This window comes from Takifugu rubripes, chromosome 10 (assembly GCF_901000725.2).
Source record: "Takifugu rubripes chromosome 10, fTakRub1.2, whole genome shotgun sequence".
NCBI lineage: Eukaryota > Metazoa > Chordata > Actinopteri > Tetraodontiformes > Tetraodontidae > Takifugu > Takifugu rubripes.
The window spans coordinates 6,369,150-6,386,107 of record NC_042294.1 but is presented as its reverse complement, the minus strand read 5'-3'; the positions used below and the strand labels follow the sequence as shown (position 1 = coordinate 6,386,107).

The 16,958-nt window shown below is 48.5% G+C and overlaps 1 protein-coding gene and 1 non-coding gene across 4 annotated transcripts; one reads left to right on the top strand and one right to left on the bottom strand.

Moving 5' to 3' along the window:
• Positions 1-19: 19 nt before the first annotated feature.
• Positions 20-13,837, bottom strand: pde7a (phosphodiesterase 7A). Of its 3 annotated transcripts, XR_003889750.1 has the most exons (13): positions 12,677-13,837; positions 6,267-6,327; positions 4,273-4,362; positions 3,842-4,005; positions 3,691-3,754; positions 3,249-3,445; positions 3,034-3,165; positions 2,864-2,955; positions 2,606-2,750; positions 2,437-2,533; positions 1,915-1,995; positions 1,506-1,830; positions 20-1,210 (listed from the first exon to the last, which is right to left on the bottom strand). XR_003889750.1 is itself a non-coding variant. In XM_029842559.1 (12 exons), the coding sequence occupies exons 1-12, from the start codon at positions 12,812-12,814 to the stop codon at positions 1,565-1,567; spliced, it is 1,527 nt and encodes a 508-aa protein (XP_029698419.1). In that variant the 5' UTR covers positions 12,815-13,837; the 3' UTR covers positions 20-1,564. The 3 variants fall into 3 exon arrangements, 2 of the variants coding, with proteins under 2 accessions (XP_029698419.1, XP_029698420.1); XM_029842559.1 differs by having other exon boundaries at positions 20-1,830; XM_029842560.1 differs by having other exon boundaries at positions 20-1,830; positions 4,273-4,359.
• Positions 13,838-16,555: 2,718 nt separating this feature from the next.
• trnaa-agc (transfer RNA alanine (anticodon AGC)) lies at positions 16,556-16,628 on the top strand. The gene has a single exon. It is a non-coding gene; the product is annotated as a tRNA-Ala (tRNA).
• Positions 16,629-16,958: the final 330 nt, after the last annotated feature.

Genomic DNA, 16,958 nt, shown 5'->3' with positions numbered 1-16,958 from the left:
CTTTCATCCAGCGAACGGAAGCATTTGTCAACAATGTTTTATTATTCAAAGTAACTGCAACAGGCATGTATCAAAAGTCAATACAGCAAAGCCTTTACAAAATCTGGCTCGACACAGAAGTCTCTCCAAAAAAATGGCTGTCGCGACATATTGTAAACAGTTTTTTTTCTTTTTCTTTTTTTTAATCCAACAGTCTTACAGCACTTACAGCAAATTACAAATCAGCTAAAGTAAGAAAAGCACCTGTGATCTTTCAAAATTCCAAAACACGCATTTGTGCCGCCGTACAGAATCGAAGGAGACGAACCGAACAGAAATGGAATGTTCAGAGTCACTCCGCTTCGTTTTTCCACGCCTAGGAAAGAAAAGAGAGACCGGGGGGGGGGGGGGGGGGGGGGGGTCGTTCCTCTCGACTGAAAGGCAAAGGGATCAGACAGTGCATTTGAGGCGGGCACGCCATGCACGTGATGAGAACGGGAGCTGGTTTGGTCACTTAGCATAGTTTATGCATAGGTATAAGGCATCGGTCGAGCAGTCCTTTAGGTTGCATGTGGCTGAAAGACACTTTACAGAGAGGGAGTCTCCTTCAGTAGATCCAGCCTCGTGTCGCCCGCAGTGCCCCCCCCCGCCGCCCCCTCTCTTCACAAGAGGCTTCCAAAAACCCTGAGCGCGTCGAGTTGCGTGGAATTCTGGGTAAAAATCTGTGTGCAGCGTTCGAGCGACCGTTGGGAAGCGAAGCGCCGCCCCGTTTTGTCCTTTCTGAATCCTCCGCAGGGTCGTCGAAGAAACGAAGCCGCACATCCGTCGAGAGCTGGGGGGGGGGGGGGGGGGGGGGGGGGGGGGGGGGGGGGGTGACAGTTATGGCATCTGGTGTGTCTGGATAAAGTTCTGCTCATGGCTTCAACAGTGGGATGACAGTTCAGACGAGTGGTTCTTTCACATCTGTTTCGAAGGCAAAACGTGGAGCCGACGCGATTCGCTTCATTCTCAGAAAAGGAAACTATCACAGAACGGGAAAAGAAACGGGGGATGCGTAAACAGTCTTCAGATAGGCAGCAAAATGACTGGGCTTGTCACATTGTTTTTCGTTTCGACATAAGGAAGATTCGTCAATACAAATGCAAAACTGCGTCGCTCAGGAGGAGTCCTGCGAGGGTCTGAATACTCCGCGTCTCATTTTTCAGTTCAGATTTTTCTTCAAATGGCACTTCTAAAATACCAGGAGAAAAAAAAAAAAAAAAAGTTCGCTTTTTATACTGCCTTCCCCTTAAGATCCACCGACAAATAGTGGTGTGTTCAGTCAGTAATGCCAACAAAACTACAGTGGACAAATAAATAAAGCAAATAAAAGAAAATACAGCAGTAGCCAAATGAGGTATCTATGTATTGCTCTACGCCAAAAAAGAGGAAATTAAAAATTAAATAAATTAAATAAAATCAGTGGTTTATCAAGATGGGAGGCAAAAGCAACAGAAGGTGTAAGTGTTAGCATCGGGTGGCTCTACCTGGCCACCAGTGTGTGTGGCGAGGCCCTGCGGCCGGCGTCAGGAATGCGCCATGACAGTCAACATCCTCTGCTTCCCTGAGGTATTTCTTTGGAGCCGTTTCCTCCCGTTGCCACGTGCCCGGTGCCGTCTCTCCGGGCAGCGGTATCGTCGACGTTGGCCGCGCCGGGCCTCGTCTCCTCGCCGGCCGAACTTTGTTCCTGTTGCAGGCTGCCCCAGCTGGCCTTGTTCAGCCCCATGTGGCCCAGCATGGTCTGGGACAGACGGGTGTCGGAAAAACGGGCCCACTCCACGAACAGCGGCTCCGCCACGTACGTCATGAAGCCTGGAGGGGCGAGAGGCGGACAGATGGAGACCACGCGCCGAGACTTTTCGGAAGCGACCAAATAAATGGGAATTCAGCACAAACCTATCTGAATGTTCCCAACTGTGTTGGACGCTCGATCACAAACAGGGCTGATTTCAAGTTTGTGCTTCTTCTCGATATCCCCTAAAATCAGAAAAGTATACAAAATATATCATCAATTACTATCCATTCTACACATATGCTGCAGGTTGAGCGAGCAGTTCATGCAGCATAAAGACGCGACAGCAAGTTATGGCTAGTGAAGCTAGCAGGATTAATTAGCCCTGCTCGTTATCACACAGGAGTGACTACACTCTCTCGGCCAATCAGCAGAGACAGAATCAATTGACAGAGAAGCACAAAGACAGCATCAAGATGGCAGGAAACAGGAAAAGATCACAACAAGGTGTGACTGTTTAACCAAAAAACACTTTCTGGCCAATCCTGTGGTCCGTAATGACGTAATTAAATTCTATAGCTGGCGTGCTACTACACAAGAGGGCCGTGCTCAAGATTCCACACGCACCAAAAGCAGCAGCAAAAGCAGGATTAATGAGATGGACGATATTAAAGCACAAACGAAACCTTGTTGGAAGAACTCCTCGGTCACTTTCTCGCTCCACTGCTTGCTCAGTTCCCACGGTCTGCAGGGGTTACAGATGTCGGCGCACTTCAGGGCCATCTTCGGGACAACAGAGGGGGGTTAGCACGATAATGGAGCAGCGGCTAACCGAGCGAGCGGGCGGATTCAGACCTGCAGCACGAAATGACGGTGGCTGGCGTTGCTCAAGCACAGGTCGTCCTGGTCCAGGTGCCGTCGGAACCTGGACAGGTAATCGTTCTGTCTGCTGATGTCTGTGGCCAGGATCAACGAACCCAGGTCCGCCTCCATGTTCCGGCTGAAGGGAAAGACAAACCGGTCCGGCTGTAGAGCGTTTTTCTTCGCAGCGTCTGCGTGTGTGTGTGTGTGTGTGTGTGTGGAGTGGGGGTTCTAGATGGGTGTCAGACCGACCTGTCCTCAGGGGGCAGATGAGAGAACAGCCCGGTCTCTCGGAGCAGACCTACTGCAGACTTCCAGTGGTGGTTTTCCAAAACTGAGGTATTCTGCACATTAAAAAAGGGACTAGTTAGATATGCAGCACGAGCAGCGGGGGGGCTCTTTTGATTGTTCTGGAGGTTTACCCTGTACAGGGTGGCGAGATAGTGGTTGGTCTTGATGAGGAAAGGCTGGTTGACCCCTGGATGGTCCAGATCATGCGTGGCGGCTGCCAACAAGCCCAGCAGAATGTCACAGGAGGTCAGAGACTTTGACAGCTGCAACCAAAGCAAAAAAAAAGTTGAAGGATACTTTTACTTTATTGGCTGTGGTAAAGTGATTTCCTGTTTCAATGTCTCACCATAGGTTCCTGCAAGAAGCAGTACATGGCCTGGGTGACGTCTGCAGCGTGGACAGCGTTGTGGTAGGGGTTGTCGTTGTGGTAGTCCTCCTGGACCATGACTAGGAACCTCCAGAGTTTGACCATGTCCAACTGGAAGAGCTCTATCAGGCCATACTGGTTCAGCAGGTGAAAGGTGAGGTTGATCAGGCTGTTTCCTAAAAAGAACCAGTCATGGGGGGAAAAATCTGCATCAGTTCCTGTTTCAGAATAAAGAGCTACATGTAGTAACTATACATAACATAATTCATCATTTAGTTTCTGTTGATCAAGTTTTCTGATAATGGAAACCAGATCCAGCGAAACGTCATGTCAGCCCATGGCCACTAGGCGGCACTGTTGGCGATGCATTGGATTTGAGGCAGGAACGGCGACGTCACTCCTGCTCATTCCACTCACTCACCGTTTGTCAACTTATTAAAGAGGAAAATGTCAAAATTCCAGTTCCCGACTTTTTCCAGCATGCACTGCAAGACAGGGAACGTGAGAGTGAGCTGCATGGAGTCTCGACAGGAAGTTGTTGTGTAGCGGGAAGGGGTGGGGGGGGGTCATACTCTGGCCTGTCCAGTGTAGTCTTCATCCAGGATGTGGAGGGGGATCTGCTGGGGGAGACCCCTCAGCAGACGCGACGAGTGCAGGTACCTCTGGAAGCTGAGCAGCCTGTGGACCCGTCGTTCCGGAGCGGAGCCGCCCTCCGCGGTCCCACACCCGAGCCGTGCTGGGGGGGGGGGGGGGCACAATTGGACATGACGTCACTAAAGGTGCGAGGACTTTCGCTTTACTGAGCGACGATTACGCAACGTCTGTTGGGATCCGACGCCAACAGGGAGACGCACAAACAGTCGCCGCCGACACAGTCGGAGGTTCTGAGCAAGTGGTTAATCATTGTAACACGCCCGCTCATAAAGTCCTGATCATAAGACGCACGGCGGACACACCTCGATCTTTATCCCTTGAAGGAAGCTGGTTAATGTCTCAAACTCACCGTGAAGTGTTCGGAAGTCGATGCACAGATACTGGTGGGAGCTCCTTCGTTCCGGTTCAAATCCCACCTGACTTCTCACTCTCACATCTCCTGGAAGAAATTAGCACTTATTTCCTCAAGATTCGGAGTGCAGAAGAAGAAACTGTTTCTAGATTCGCTGGGCTGGGTAGTTTCTTCCTTTTGTGGGGAGCTTCTTTCGTAAATTTGATTTCCAATGCTTCTCCAAAAATATAAGAACATGTAATCTTTGGTTGTAGTTACAGCAACTACTATCGATTATATAGTCAACAAGCTGTTTGTTCCTTGGTATCTCATCAAAATACAGAACATTCTACTCATCATTGTCTAATAAAATGTCATCATTGCTTCTTTTTACTCCATTTAACAATAAGATGAATATTTTTGCACATTACTGGGTACATTTTGTTAGATTATTTGGTTGTTGTTGCTAACAGGAGCTAAGCTAATTCCATCATTTTGGCAATACAGTAATTACTGACCCTCCGGCCTTTAAAACAGACATTTCCCCGTCCCAGGAAGAGAAAAATAAAAGACATTTGTCATGCAACACCATGTCAGGACAGGCTGTGTCCATCTTGGACTGTTTTAGGGAGACAAACAGTTGACAGGACGTGGCGTGGCGTTCCAGGCACCAATCTATGTGAGAGTAGGTGCCAAGGCACTATGTACGTTTCCAGCATGGCACTTTTGACTGTGTGTCATGTGCACCGAAGTTTGAACCACAGATGTGCCCCCCCCCCCCTCCAGTACAGCTGTTTGAACATCGTACAAAATCCTGACTGTGGGGAGTCACAGCAGAGGCACTATAAAACACTTAAATCTGCGTCTCCGTGCGCTGTGGCCCAGCACGTGCGTGTGCGCTGGCGTGATTCGTGTAGTTCTTAGGTCACAGGGGCCACGTTTTCCCCCGCAGTGCATTAGCGCTGTTGCTCCGGGATGAATGTAGGTCATGTCATTATAACTGACGTGCCAAAAGCTCGGACTCCTGTTTGAAAGCGTTTCAGCGGTACCGTGGCGGGCTGGACCCCGGTCTGGCCGTCTGCGTTAGCGTGCCTCTCTTCCCGCTGGAGCATAAAATCTGGAGACGCGGGCGTTTTCCATCAGCGGCGTGCACGGCCTCCATCACACTTAGCCGGGGAAAATCATTAAAGGGGCTAAAGCTCCTTCAGCCAGCTCAGATTTGTAGCCATGACGAAGCGCACGTGACGGCGGTCTGCTCGTGGGCAGCAATTTATACGCCGCCTGATTTGAGCGGTTCTGGATTCCGAATCAAGGCGGCGGAGGACGCTAACAATGGCGCATCTGAGTGCAGCCGGGATCTAATCTGCCCATTATCCCCAATAACCTTATTGATTGGAAAGCTGATGTAGCCGTTTCCTAGATGCATTCCGCTCCATCTGCCTGGAAGAGCTGCCGCCTCTCCGTCCTCTCAGCCATTTTCTAAACTGCTTATCCTGTTAGGGTCGCCGAGGGCAACAACTGGGCGAAGCGCGGCCTGGACGCGGGGGCGCGCACCACGAGCCAACCCCTGGTCCCATTTACCACTTACTATTTATGTATATACTGTATATATGTCTTATTTTTATTTTATTTATCTTATTCTAGTGTGGTCCTCTTTATGTTGAATGTCGCAGCGTCTCACCAAGACAAATTCCTAGTTTGTGTAATACTGTGTATTACATGAACAATGGCAATAAATCTGCTTCTGATTCTGATTCTGATTCTGGTCCATCTACTCCCATAAACCTGATCAAACCTCAATCTATTCTGATTGAGCGATTACGGCAAGAGCGGGGATTGAGCGGACGCACTAATGCATCTCGCCATAATCTCGACTCCATTTTTTTCCCCTCGCCGCATTTTAAGCCACCCCGGTATTAAGAAAATGAACTTAAGCGGAGATGTCCCGATTTGGAAGGCATGCACGTGTGTGGATGGCGTGAGCGAGCGCGTTTGAGCGGGGAAATACTTACCTAGCATGCGAATGTACAGCGCCGTCTGGTCAGAGCTGTCATAGGATATGGCTCCCCGTCTCTAATGGACCAGAGGAAACATCATCAGTGAAGCAGCTCTAATTCATACAATACACCGTGCAATATTTTAAAGGCGTGCGTGTTTGTTTTTCCTCACATGTGCAGTTCCGACTGCAGCCCAGTCAGAGTTAGACATATAATATGTTGAGGTTGGGGTGAGGGATTGAGTTACAGTGGACAGATGACTGGAAAAATAAACGCAGGCCAGTGTAAAGGCCTCACAAATATAGCTGTGTGTGTGTGTGTGTGCGTGTGTGTGTGTGTGAACAGTAAACACTGATAAACATGTTCCAGCTCCATATCTTCCAACCCGATACAACACTTACACCAGACTGTTATCAGTCATGTGAGAAATGCACGTGTTGTGTCAGCGCGTACACACGCTCCTGTAAATATTAATCACGCGCGCTCCCCCAAACGCCCTGATTTTCAGGGTGTGTAGCTGAAGGTTTGCTGTAGAATTAGCCCACGTGACCTCTGTTTACCAAAATCTCCCGTCACAAAAAGCAGTTTCAGGGGCGCACGCCAACCAGAACACGGAGCCAATCCGTAATTATCTTTTAACAGTCGGGGTGGAACATTTTGAGCGTGCCTAATGAACCAATTTAATAAAATATTCCAAACATGCACAACAAAGTTGTAGCTAGGATCCGCCACTGTTGTAGTTAGAATATTAATATTCTAATATATATAGAATAAGAAAAGGAGGTCGCTGCCCATGGGGGAAGTGTAAAGATGCACTTTTTGGTCCCAGAATGGCATCGAAAATATGGCCGACGTCGCCTGAAGATCACGTTGAGGGGATCCTGCTTTCCTCTTCAAATGCAAGAAAAAAAACCTACGATCATGTCAACAAGTTTGCAAGTTTTAAAGCCGTTCGTCTTTTGCGTCTGCTTAGCGTAACCACCAAACTGTCGAGGAATATTTCGGCGGATGCTAGCTTTTTATATCTGATCGTATAGTTCGTTGTGCTGGCTCTGTAGGTTGCTATGGAGATGAGTCATGTTCCCTCAGGAAGTTACCACAAGTAACAAGCATCGGCTGTACCAGAGTTCGAAACACATCGTCTCTGCTCTACCAGCCACGAAAAAAAACCTGTTGTTCGACACTTCTTCCTATAATTTATGCTATTAGCTACACATCAACACGGGAACAACAGCTAATGCTAGCAGTGGCTGTAGGATTGTGGTTGCTCCATGCTGTTTGGGTCGGCACGCAGCTGCTCAGTCACGTTCAGCCGCAGCCGACAAGTGACCACAACGCTGGTGACTTCACACACTCGGGATTATGGAGACAGACGCAAGCGCACGCCGTCGTCATCCTGATGTTGACGGCGGCTAAAACTTTACCAGCAAGCAAACAGCTCGGCTCAGGGTGGGTAATCTGCAAAGCTGTGTTTTAGTGTCAACAGGCCTCTGTGTTTACACACAGCACTACTGGCTAGTGTGAATATTATAGATCTTCCATCTACCAACAGGGAGAAAGAGAGAGCGCGCGCACGTGTGCGTGCGTGTAGCAAAACAGAGGGTGATATCCGTTGTAACATGCGTGGGAACTGTATGGCCCGAGAGCTGGGAATGGAAGATTGAACAGAAGTGTGGATACATACCCAAACAAACCTTTCAGTCACAGCATGCATGCACATGCACATGCGCACACACGTACACACTCATGCCAGTGTTGGCACTCCAGTCAACGCTGCCATGTGCTCTAGTGGGAGCTGGTGAGAAGGTGGCAGTGCAAACACTTTTTCAATGTCACAAAGTCACGTTCTACCCTTGAAGTAGCCCAACCGCCACACACATGCGCACGCGCGCGTGTGCACAAACACGGAGTTCTGACATGGGCTCGTTTTTGTTGCTCAAGCGTCTCTGTTGAGTGTGTGCAGAAGCAGAGCAGGATAAAGGATATCAAAAGACATGATTTAATGTTGCAGTCGTGCAGGGTAATTCATGAAAGATAACATTGCACTTTGTCCTTCTTTGTTTATCATAAAACTGATGATTTAGAATGATAGAAATATTGTCCGGGAGCAATTTAACGCCGGTTGAAGGTTGCTTCAGGTTACTGCACTTCCAGTTTTGCCCCTTTTTTTTGTTCTTCTAAATCAGGGCTAAAATCAGCAGCCTGCCGGCACCAATATCACCAACACAGACGTATTCTGGATCCGTTTAGTTTGACTGGAGCTTAACAGGAAGTGCACGCTCAGGGAAAAGCACACTGAGCACCATGTGCATTAAAAACACAGCTTCATTTTCAAGTTTTTCGTGGAAATTACGGACAATGTGTCCCCTCTAGAGACAGAACAGGACAGTCCAAAACCCAGAGCGTGTCTAATTCAGTTTTGTTTAGACTTCCTTGCTAGCGTAACAGTTAGCTCTTTGTGCGCCCGGCGATTCCGTGTGAGCTCTTGTGCAGGTTTAGCATGCGGTCCTGTTTCTTATCTAGGCTCTTTCTCGCCGCCCGGGGTCGGTTTACGAGGTCGGTGGGGGGGGGTTGCGTGGTGTCAAGACGTTTCATTTAATGGTCACCATTCCGCGAGTGCGGCTACATGGATGCTAACAGGAGGGTTGAGAAACTTGAACTCCAGTGACTTCTGGCAAGTACAGGTATACTGAGCAGCTATTGTCACACCGGTGTTGGCTAAAGCAAACAGATGTGTGAAATCAACCACAGGCCCGGCCTCCGCCATCCAAATTCCAAAGAGCCTTATCAAATGTGCTCCCTTCGTCACTGTGCCATTGTGATTGAGCTGATATGGCAGCTTGACATCATCTGAATGGCATCTGACCGTCTGCGTGCTCAAAAGCGTGCTCGCACCGGCCGAGGACGCTAACCGTGGGGGGAGGAGAAAAAAACGACAAAGCCGGGAGAAGTCCCGATACACGCCGGCGCAGCGTGCGGGCCGAAAACACGCGCAAATTGTGACGCTGAATCGGGGGGGGCCGCACGTTTTCCTGAACTGCAGCCTTTCTTCTGAGTTACGGCGCTCCGCTGTGTGGGACGGCACATTTCAGCAACCGAGTGCGAGGCCATAAACGCAGCTTTGGACTGAGCCGCTGTGTGTGTGTGTGTGTGTGTGTGTGTGTGTGTGTGTGTGTGTGCGTGTGTGTGCGCGTGTGCTGGCTGAAAGCTAACAGTGATGATTCAAGCCTGAAGAGTGTGTGTGTGCCTTTAATTCAATTGGAAACATGATCCCCAGGTTCCAGTCGCCTATCTCAACCAGATTAACGCTCCCTTTGGAAGTTTTAACTGCCCCAGGAGGGCAAACGTGACCGCAGGATCGCGTCACCCAGCGCACCCCCCGGCGCAGTATTTACGGAAACCTGTGGAGAACAGGTTTACTGTCTTTATGGACCCACTCTGTGCGCCTAGAGTGTACAGTAAACATGGGTAATGTTCAGCCAGACATTGTCTTGGTTACTGTTGACGCGTGGAATCACACTTCCCCCGCCGAATGCGCTGGACGCCACGGGACAAAAACAGATGGGTCACGTGACGAGAGGGGGGCCCCTCGCAGAGAGAGAGAGAGAGAGAGAGAGAGCGCGCGTGAATAAAGACACAGCTCGGGTGTTCATTTACGTGCCCGCTAACTCCCATCCTCTGGTCGGCAGCGCATGCCTGGGTGACGCTTTGTGGCCGGGAGGAGGCGAAAACTCCGTTTTAGCGCGAGGTTACGAAACACTACAGTTTCAGCAGCTCCTCCAGCGTTCTTACCACATCCTGAAACTACGTCAAAGCGATTGCAGCGTGCAAGACGGAGAGGGAAACGAAAAAATAAAAAAACAGCCTTATCGTGCCTGTTAAAAATCAACAAAGTAGGTCCCTCAGAGGCAGCAGTTGTATTCTCTTATCGCGGCGTGCACAGAAACGTCCATAATGTGGATGAAACCTCCGCCCTCCTTACGCACATGCCTATCATCATCTCCTGTCCCGGAATATCTGATCTCGGGTCAGCGGCCAACACACACTTGATGCTATCACCGCCTCCGATACGGAAGGACTGAACCGCCAGCGTCCCTTTATCGCTCAACGTCATGTGATCGCCCGGGCCGATCAATACTCGGCATCTGCTTATTGATCTGCTGCTTTCTTCCCTATTGTGAAAAGTCCCCCCCCCCCCCAATCACAATGCGTGAGGCCTCTCGTGCAAAACAGGACATGTTCTCTGCAGTACAGGTGGAACTCAGAGGGGAACAGGCGTGCGTCACCAGACCGAAACTTTTGTCAACACATGTTCCGCATCGGTCGCGGAGAATCGTGACCTGTGAAAAATAATAGAGAGCGCCGTGATGCCCGACCCGGGGGCCGTCTACGTCTTCAACACCTCTTCAGAGGCGCATTAACGCCCCGTTTTATGCATTCCTCGAGGACAGAGCGACATATTCTTCCCTCAGCTCTGCTTACAAGGGGAAACGTCTTCATCTGCAAATGGTGGGGGGGCGGCGAAGAGAATGGCGGGGAGGCCCTCGGGCAGAACTGAACAAGATCGCCAGAGAAAGAAAGAGAGATTGAGACTCCAGCCATCTGTGAGGCTGGCGGGGATCCAAACCACTGCCCACAGAGCCCAGGCACATGCCTCGCTGCCTCTCTCTGCAATAGTAGCCCAGCGGCGTCGTACGCAAACAACGGGCCCGCGGAACCGCACGCAAAAAAAACACAAGGTGACCGCCGAGCACAAACGTGCCCTTGTGTTGGTAAATAGAGCCCGAAACCTGATATCTGCGGGCATGAAATTGCTCCGCGACGGAGGAATATGACGCATTTGCCCGTTTCTTACAACAAAGCGGCAAATCGACGGCACGCCTCGCACCTGTCGCCGGAAAAATGAGCTCTGGCGCACCTCAGACACCACGTAGAGAGTGTAAATACGAGTCGCTACATGCAGATGGTGGGTGCTAGCATTACGGCGGGTGAGGTTTCTCCGGAGGGCCCGGTTCCTGTTCCAGGATCTCTACTGGACTTTGCGTAGTACAACTATTGCTATTAAAAAAAAATTAAAAACACACAGTAGCTTAGCTCGTTGCTATAACAAAAACATACCCCCCGTTATGAATGTTCACAAAAGCTAGCGTGTGTGTGGTATCACGTAGCAATTGGAGTTGTGAATGCTCAACTCCAATAGCGACGCGACACCACACACGGACCCGTTTTGCTTACAAAGGCACCTTTAGAGGCCGCTGACGTCAAAGACCTGGCAGGGCACGGCGAGCATGCCCGCACTCGTCTCCTGCTGGGGACGGTGCAACAAAAAAAAAAAAAAAACACACCATTTAATACAGTATGTTGTCGCTAAGACCTAGCTAACCGTAGAACAACTCTAGTCAGGTGTGCGCGGCCTTTAAGCGCACGATTTAAACACAAATATTCCTCAGAACATCTCATTGATTCCACAGATGGGACGAGAACCTCGGCTCTGGACGGTGTGGTGCGACACGGGCACGTCAGAAGAGCAACGCAGAGGCTTGGTTACGTGGATCCCCGTGGAGCACAAACCACTAATGGAGGGCTCAGGGAGGAGGACACCAACTAGGGCTTCAGAAGGGTGCGGGGGTCTCTGTTGGGGACCTAAAAAGAGGACGGCGGGACAGCGAGAGAGGCGAAGGATCGCCTTTTCCTCCCAATTAACGATGCTGCGAGGAAAGACTCCATTGACTCATGACTGAACGTGCAACTTTCCTCCGCTCCGGGGGTCACGTGTCGCCGTTGGCTGAGTAAGCGCGCCGCACAAAGGGCCCAGCAGACAAAGCAACATCAGTTGGCCGCGGCGCCGTGCCAGGCCTATCTGCCGACATTGGTGTTTTCCGTTTCTCCCCGGCATTGACATGCAATCAGACGTCAACGCCGCCGACATCCCCCCCCCCCCCCCCCACACACACACACACACACACAAGTCTGGCAAATGTGACAAGTTTCAGGAGCAAAGGGATGCACTTGTGGAGCCGTGTTGACCCGACTACCAGTCGAGCGGGCTTCATATCTGCATGCAACATATGCAAAATGGTTTCGGGAGATGGTTTTAGTGTGCTCAAGGTGTGTATGAGATAAGACAACATTAAGAGCCTGTGCACCGATATGGCCAATGGGCACTTTCATGGCCAATACACATACAGTTGAGCAAATATTTAAAGTGCATGCACACTTTTGGGGTGGAAAATAAAATGCTGGGCCTACTTATAATTGTAGAAAACGGTTCTCTATGTGCGTGCATGTGTGTGTAGGCCTGAGCAACTAACAACCACCTGCAAGATTCCTCTGGATTGTATACATTTGAGTAAAAGGCCCCAGCCAGACATCTCCCGTTTCATCTTGGGAGGGGGTGGAAAGTGGGATTTTTAGCGGTCATTTACCTGAGACAGCTGCCTGGGATCTGGAGCTCCGAAGAGGGACGAGCTGGAGCTGAAACTAATGGCTCCCCTCCGGCTGAGGACGTGCTTGGGAACCGGCCTGTCGAGAGGCAAAACCGGCAGCTGATAACATACTTCCATTGAACAGTCAGGGCTGGATCCGCATCAAAGTATGTTTAAAAAAAAAAAAGAAAAGAAGAAGACAAATGTGGAAAAAACGAGAAGTGATGTGAAAATAAATGCGAGGGGGGGGAAAAAAGGTCAATATTGTGAAAACCAAGTGTTCAAGTATTTCTGTCCATGGTGAGCGACTTTAACTTTTCCAGGCGGCCTTCATAGATGCTGGCTCTCATCTACCCCCGCGGTTTAAACTTAAATTTGCTGACATTCTGTAGGAGGGGGGGACGAAAAAAAAAAGAATCATGCTTCTGCAGCATTCGCTCCTTCCCTTCCGATTTCACTCAAATCCGGGCCCGCAGACGAGCAGACCTTCATGCCATTTTCTGGGTCTTTCTGAAAACGCTTCCTCATTTTCGGGGCAGAAGGAGGGAGGAAGAAAAAAAAAAACGTCCGCTCGCTTCGCGTCTCTTTTTTTTCTTCTTCTTCTTCTTTTTCGGTGACGTCCACGGATCACATACCCCGAATTGAAACCAAAAAGGCACGACGAGGAGGAGGAGGAGGAGGAGGAGGAAGGGGGGGGATGTCATCAACGGATCATTCTCTCTCTTTTCTGTTGTCCGCAACGCCGCCGGTGGATGCGGGGACGCAGCGCCACAATGCGCGGAGCCTCTCCGGCCGCGGCCGGGGGACGCCTCTCCGCGGGCGGACTCAGGCGGGCGGTGGGAAGCGGCCGGCTCGCTGGGCTTTTCCGTCCTCTCCCGAGGGCTGCATGATGAAGGAGCCGTTGTCTAATTCACCGATGACCGTGAAGCACCAAGTGTCTGGCTCGGAGAGGGAAACCCCGACGTTCATCTCATTCACTGCGATTCCGGTGGGGAGGGGGTGGTTAAAGGAAACCAAACGGCACTTAAAGATAAACTAACACCCCCAGAAGAAAAAAATGATAAAAAGAAGAAGCCAAACTGTGGTTATTCCCCCTAAAACTACCAAGCTACGGGACTAAAGGTTAGCCTACTGCACGGTTTTAAAGCACACACCACCTGCCAGAGATGGTGCTGTTGAAGCGAGTAAAAAAAACGCCCTTGTCTAACCTTAACCAATAGGGTTTAAGCGGATATTGTAAAGCCAATGCTGATTGGGCGAAAGCGTCCCCGCTTTTTGTGCCGGGGTTTCTGATTGGATGCGCTGTCAGGGCGATTCCTGAGACCTATATGAGCAGTCGTTTGTAGACGGCGTGGACTTTCTCAAGGGTATTCCACCACAACGGGGCTTGCCCTGCAGCGGTCCACATCATTGCCTGTGATTACCTTCCTCTCATGACTCATACTACCTGGGAGCCGAGACGCGCCGGGAGTTTGAAATATAAAATACAGCGAGATGCAACAGCTGCTGGCGAGGCGCTGCAGATACAGTCAGGTCGAAAACTAAACTTTACATCTGCAAGATGTCTGACTACATTTGCCGCTGCCGCGCTGCAGCTGTGTCACATATAATTCCCCCAAAAATAACACGCAACTTTGCTGGGGATTTCTCGGCCATTCCCAGATATATTTTTGTTGTTGATTTATTTATATATATATTGGGAGAGTGGGGGGTGGAAGTGCCATGGCAACAGCACGGTCTTCCAGACGAGGCCTAATCCCCCCAGCACTCCCCATTTCCATTAGTTTGAATGTCCCCCCCACACACACACACTAAAGAGGTCTGGAATCTCTTCCAGGCAACTGAGGCAACGTTACTAAACGCAACAACAAAATGGACGTAGGAGACACAGAAAGATGGCGGAATATCTGAAACCTTTCGTTTCATGTAAAATTCTAGCTGTTTTACGTTAATGTGGGTTACTTTTATGGTAGTTTATTTTATATTTTTTTCCCCTGCACACTCAGCAGGTAAGGTAAAAATGCATTCGGGCTGTAAACCCTGTCTGACATCTATGACACATCTTGACGTGACACACAACTACGTCAATGCTCCGTCGGTCTTGCGCGCATCACAGCACACACCCGAGAATACAGTTTCTCACCTGCATTTGTTCATTATTTTCTTCTTGATATTTTTTGAGTTGCACCGTGTGTCAGCTGCGTACCTGCTGATTCTCTGCGTGAGAATTCCACCCCCCAGTGAACCACTGGCCCCGGTTTTCTTAGGATGTCTCCAAGGGCAGTCTGCCACGGTGTCTTTAATTGATTTACCTGTAACCCACTGATAATAGTGGGAGGGAACTCGATATCATTTGCGTCATTGTGCATCCTGCATTCACGCAGTCGGCTAATTCTTGATTTCTATTCCTCTTTCATTTATTATAGTTGCACACTTACTGAAATACGAAAGATAAAGTTGTTTTTGGCACTGTAGAATAAGGTACTGTTATATCTTGCAGAACATCTTAGTCGCAGACGCCCACTGCTGCTTGTCTGCAGAGCCATCTTGCGGTCGACAGTAGTCATTACAACAACATTTCGCAACATTAAAAAACCAGATAATGTTTTAAAAAAAATATTGCTACTTTCTTAAGTTGCTATTATTCGAGAGACTGCAAACATTTTTTTAATTAGAATATTGATTATTGTCTCGAACATACAAGCTTTGATTATATAGTTACAATGCTGTTTTTTTTGTCAAAGAACAATAAAATTAATTGGATTCATAAATACACATAACAATACACATGTCATTAAATCCCTCTACTTTTTAGGTTCCATTCCAAATACTTGTTTTAACATAGGCCCAGTCTGGAATGCTGTTTAATGTGCCCCAATACAATATTATTCACATAATAATAATAATGCATTTCTGAAATATACAAGGGGATTATTATAATATTGATAGTATGCAATCAAGCACAGAGGAGGCATAGCGTGGCCCCTGTCTACCACTAGATAGCACCAGTGTTACAGGCTTTAGAATATCCACAGCATGATGAAGGATCGGCATTCACATCCAGAGGCGCTGCACTGAAAAAATATGAACCAGGCATTATGGCTGTTTTTGAAGTTATGCACAATTTTGCATGTCCACAGTCAATCACAAATCTGAGTTGATATATGCTTTTCTACTGAAATACCAATATTTTGCTGCCTATACCTGCTTTTTCCAAAACAAATCAAGCCAAACAGAAGTCATTAATGAAGGATGACTGTTGATCTTCACATGCAGAGAAGCATTCAATGCTCAGTTCAGTTTCCCATGACCATCGGCTGCTGCTGGGCCTGTTGCGTCATCAAGAGGCTGTTACATAAAACTCCTTAAGGATATCAAGCTGTTTGGTTTCGTTTTTTTTATGGCCTTCACGGTAACATGCTAAACATGATGATAGCGTGTGCACACCCAAGGGCATTTAACAATTGGATGAATTAGGACTGTACCAGCTATACAAACTTGTCAGCTCGTCTATTTAGTGTATTGAAGGAAAGATGTTCACCTGGCATTTGTCAGTCCTGGTCAGGAGTCCAGTAGGAAGACATGCAGTTAACCTGGATTTATTTGATTATTTTACATTTGAGTTCAAATTAAAATTTCTACTTTTAATATGCAGAATTTAGAGTTATAATATTAGGGGGGGAAATATTGTTAGGTCAGTTGTAGTATTTAAAAATACTATTTCTACTACTGATCTATAAATGATGTATTATTGTTCCATTTACCAGTGTAGGCTATGATGGTGAGTCATTTACAAAAATACCATATTTAGATTTCACATGGGAAAGTACTCGTTCTACTTCGATTTCGATTTCGACCCCTAGTTCTTTTGATCCGCACGGGGAATTAGCTCAAATGGTAGAGCGCTCGCTTAGCATGCGAGAGGTAGCGGGATCGATGCCCGCATTCTCCAATAAACCTTTTCTCTGTTTTAGGTCCCAGAGCGTAAACTGGTTTTTACATGAGGTTCTAATAAATATTAGCTTGGCAGTTCAAATATATCAATATTTGCATACAAACTCTCGAGCTAACTACTATAATAAGTGCTGGTATGCTAGTATCATCCACTAGCTTTTGTAAAACTCAAGCTCACTTTATCATTACAATTGTTCCTAGAACATATACAGTATGTTAGATTTTATCATAGCCAGTACACAAAATTTTAGATGTAAAACATGCTACACTGAAGGCAGTGTTGAGGCCGATGGAGTGGTTGGAAGGCAGCTGTTCAGTGGAGCCCTGC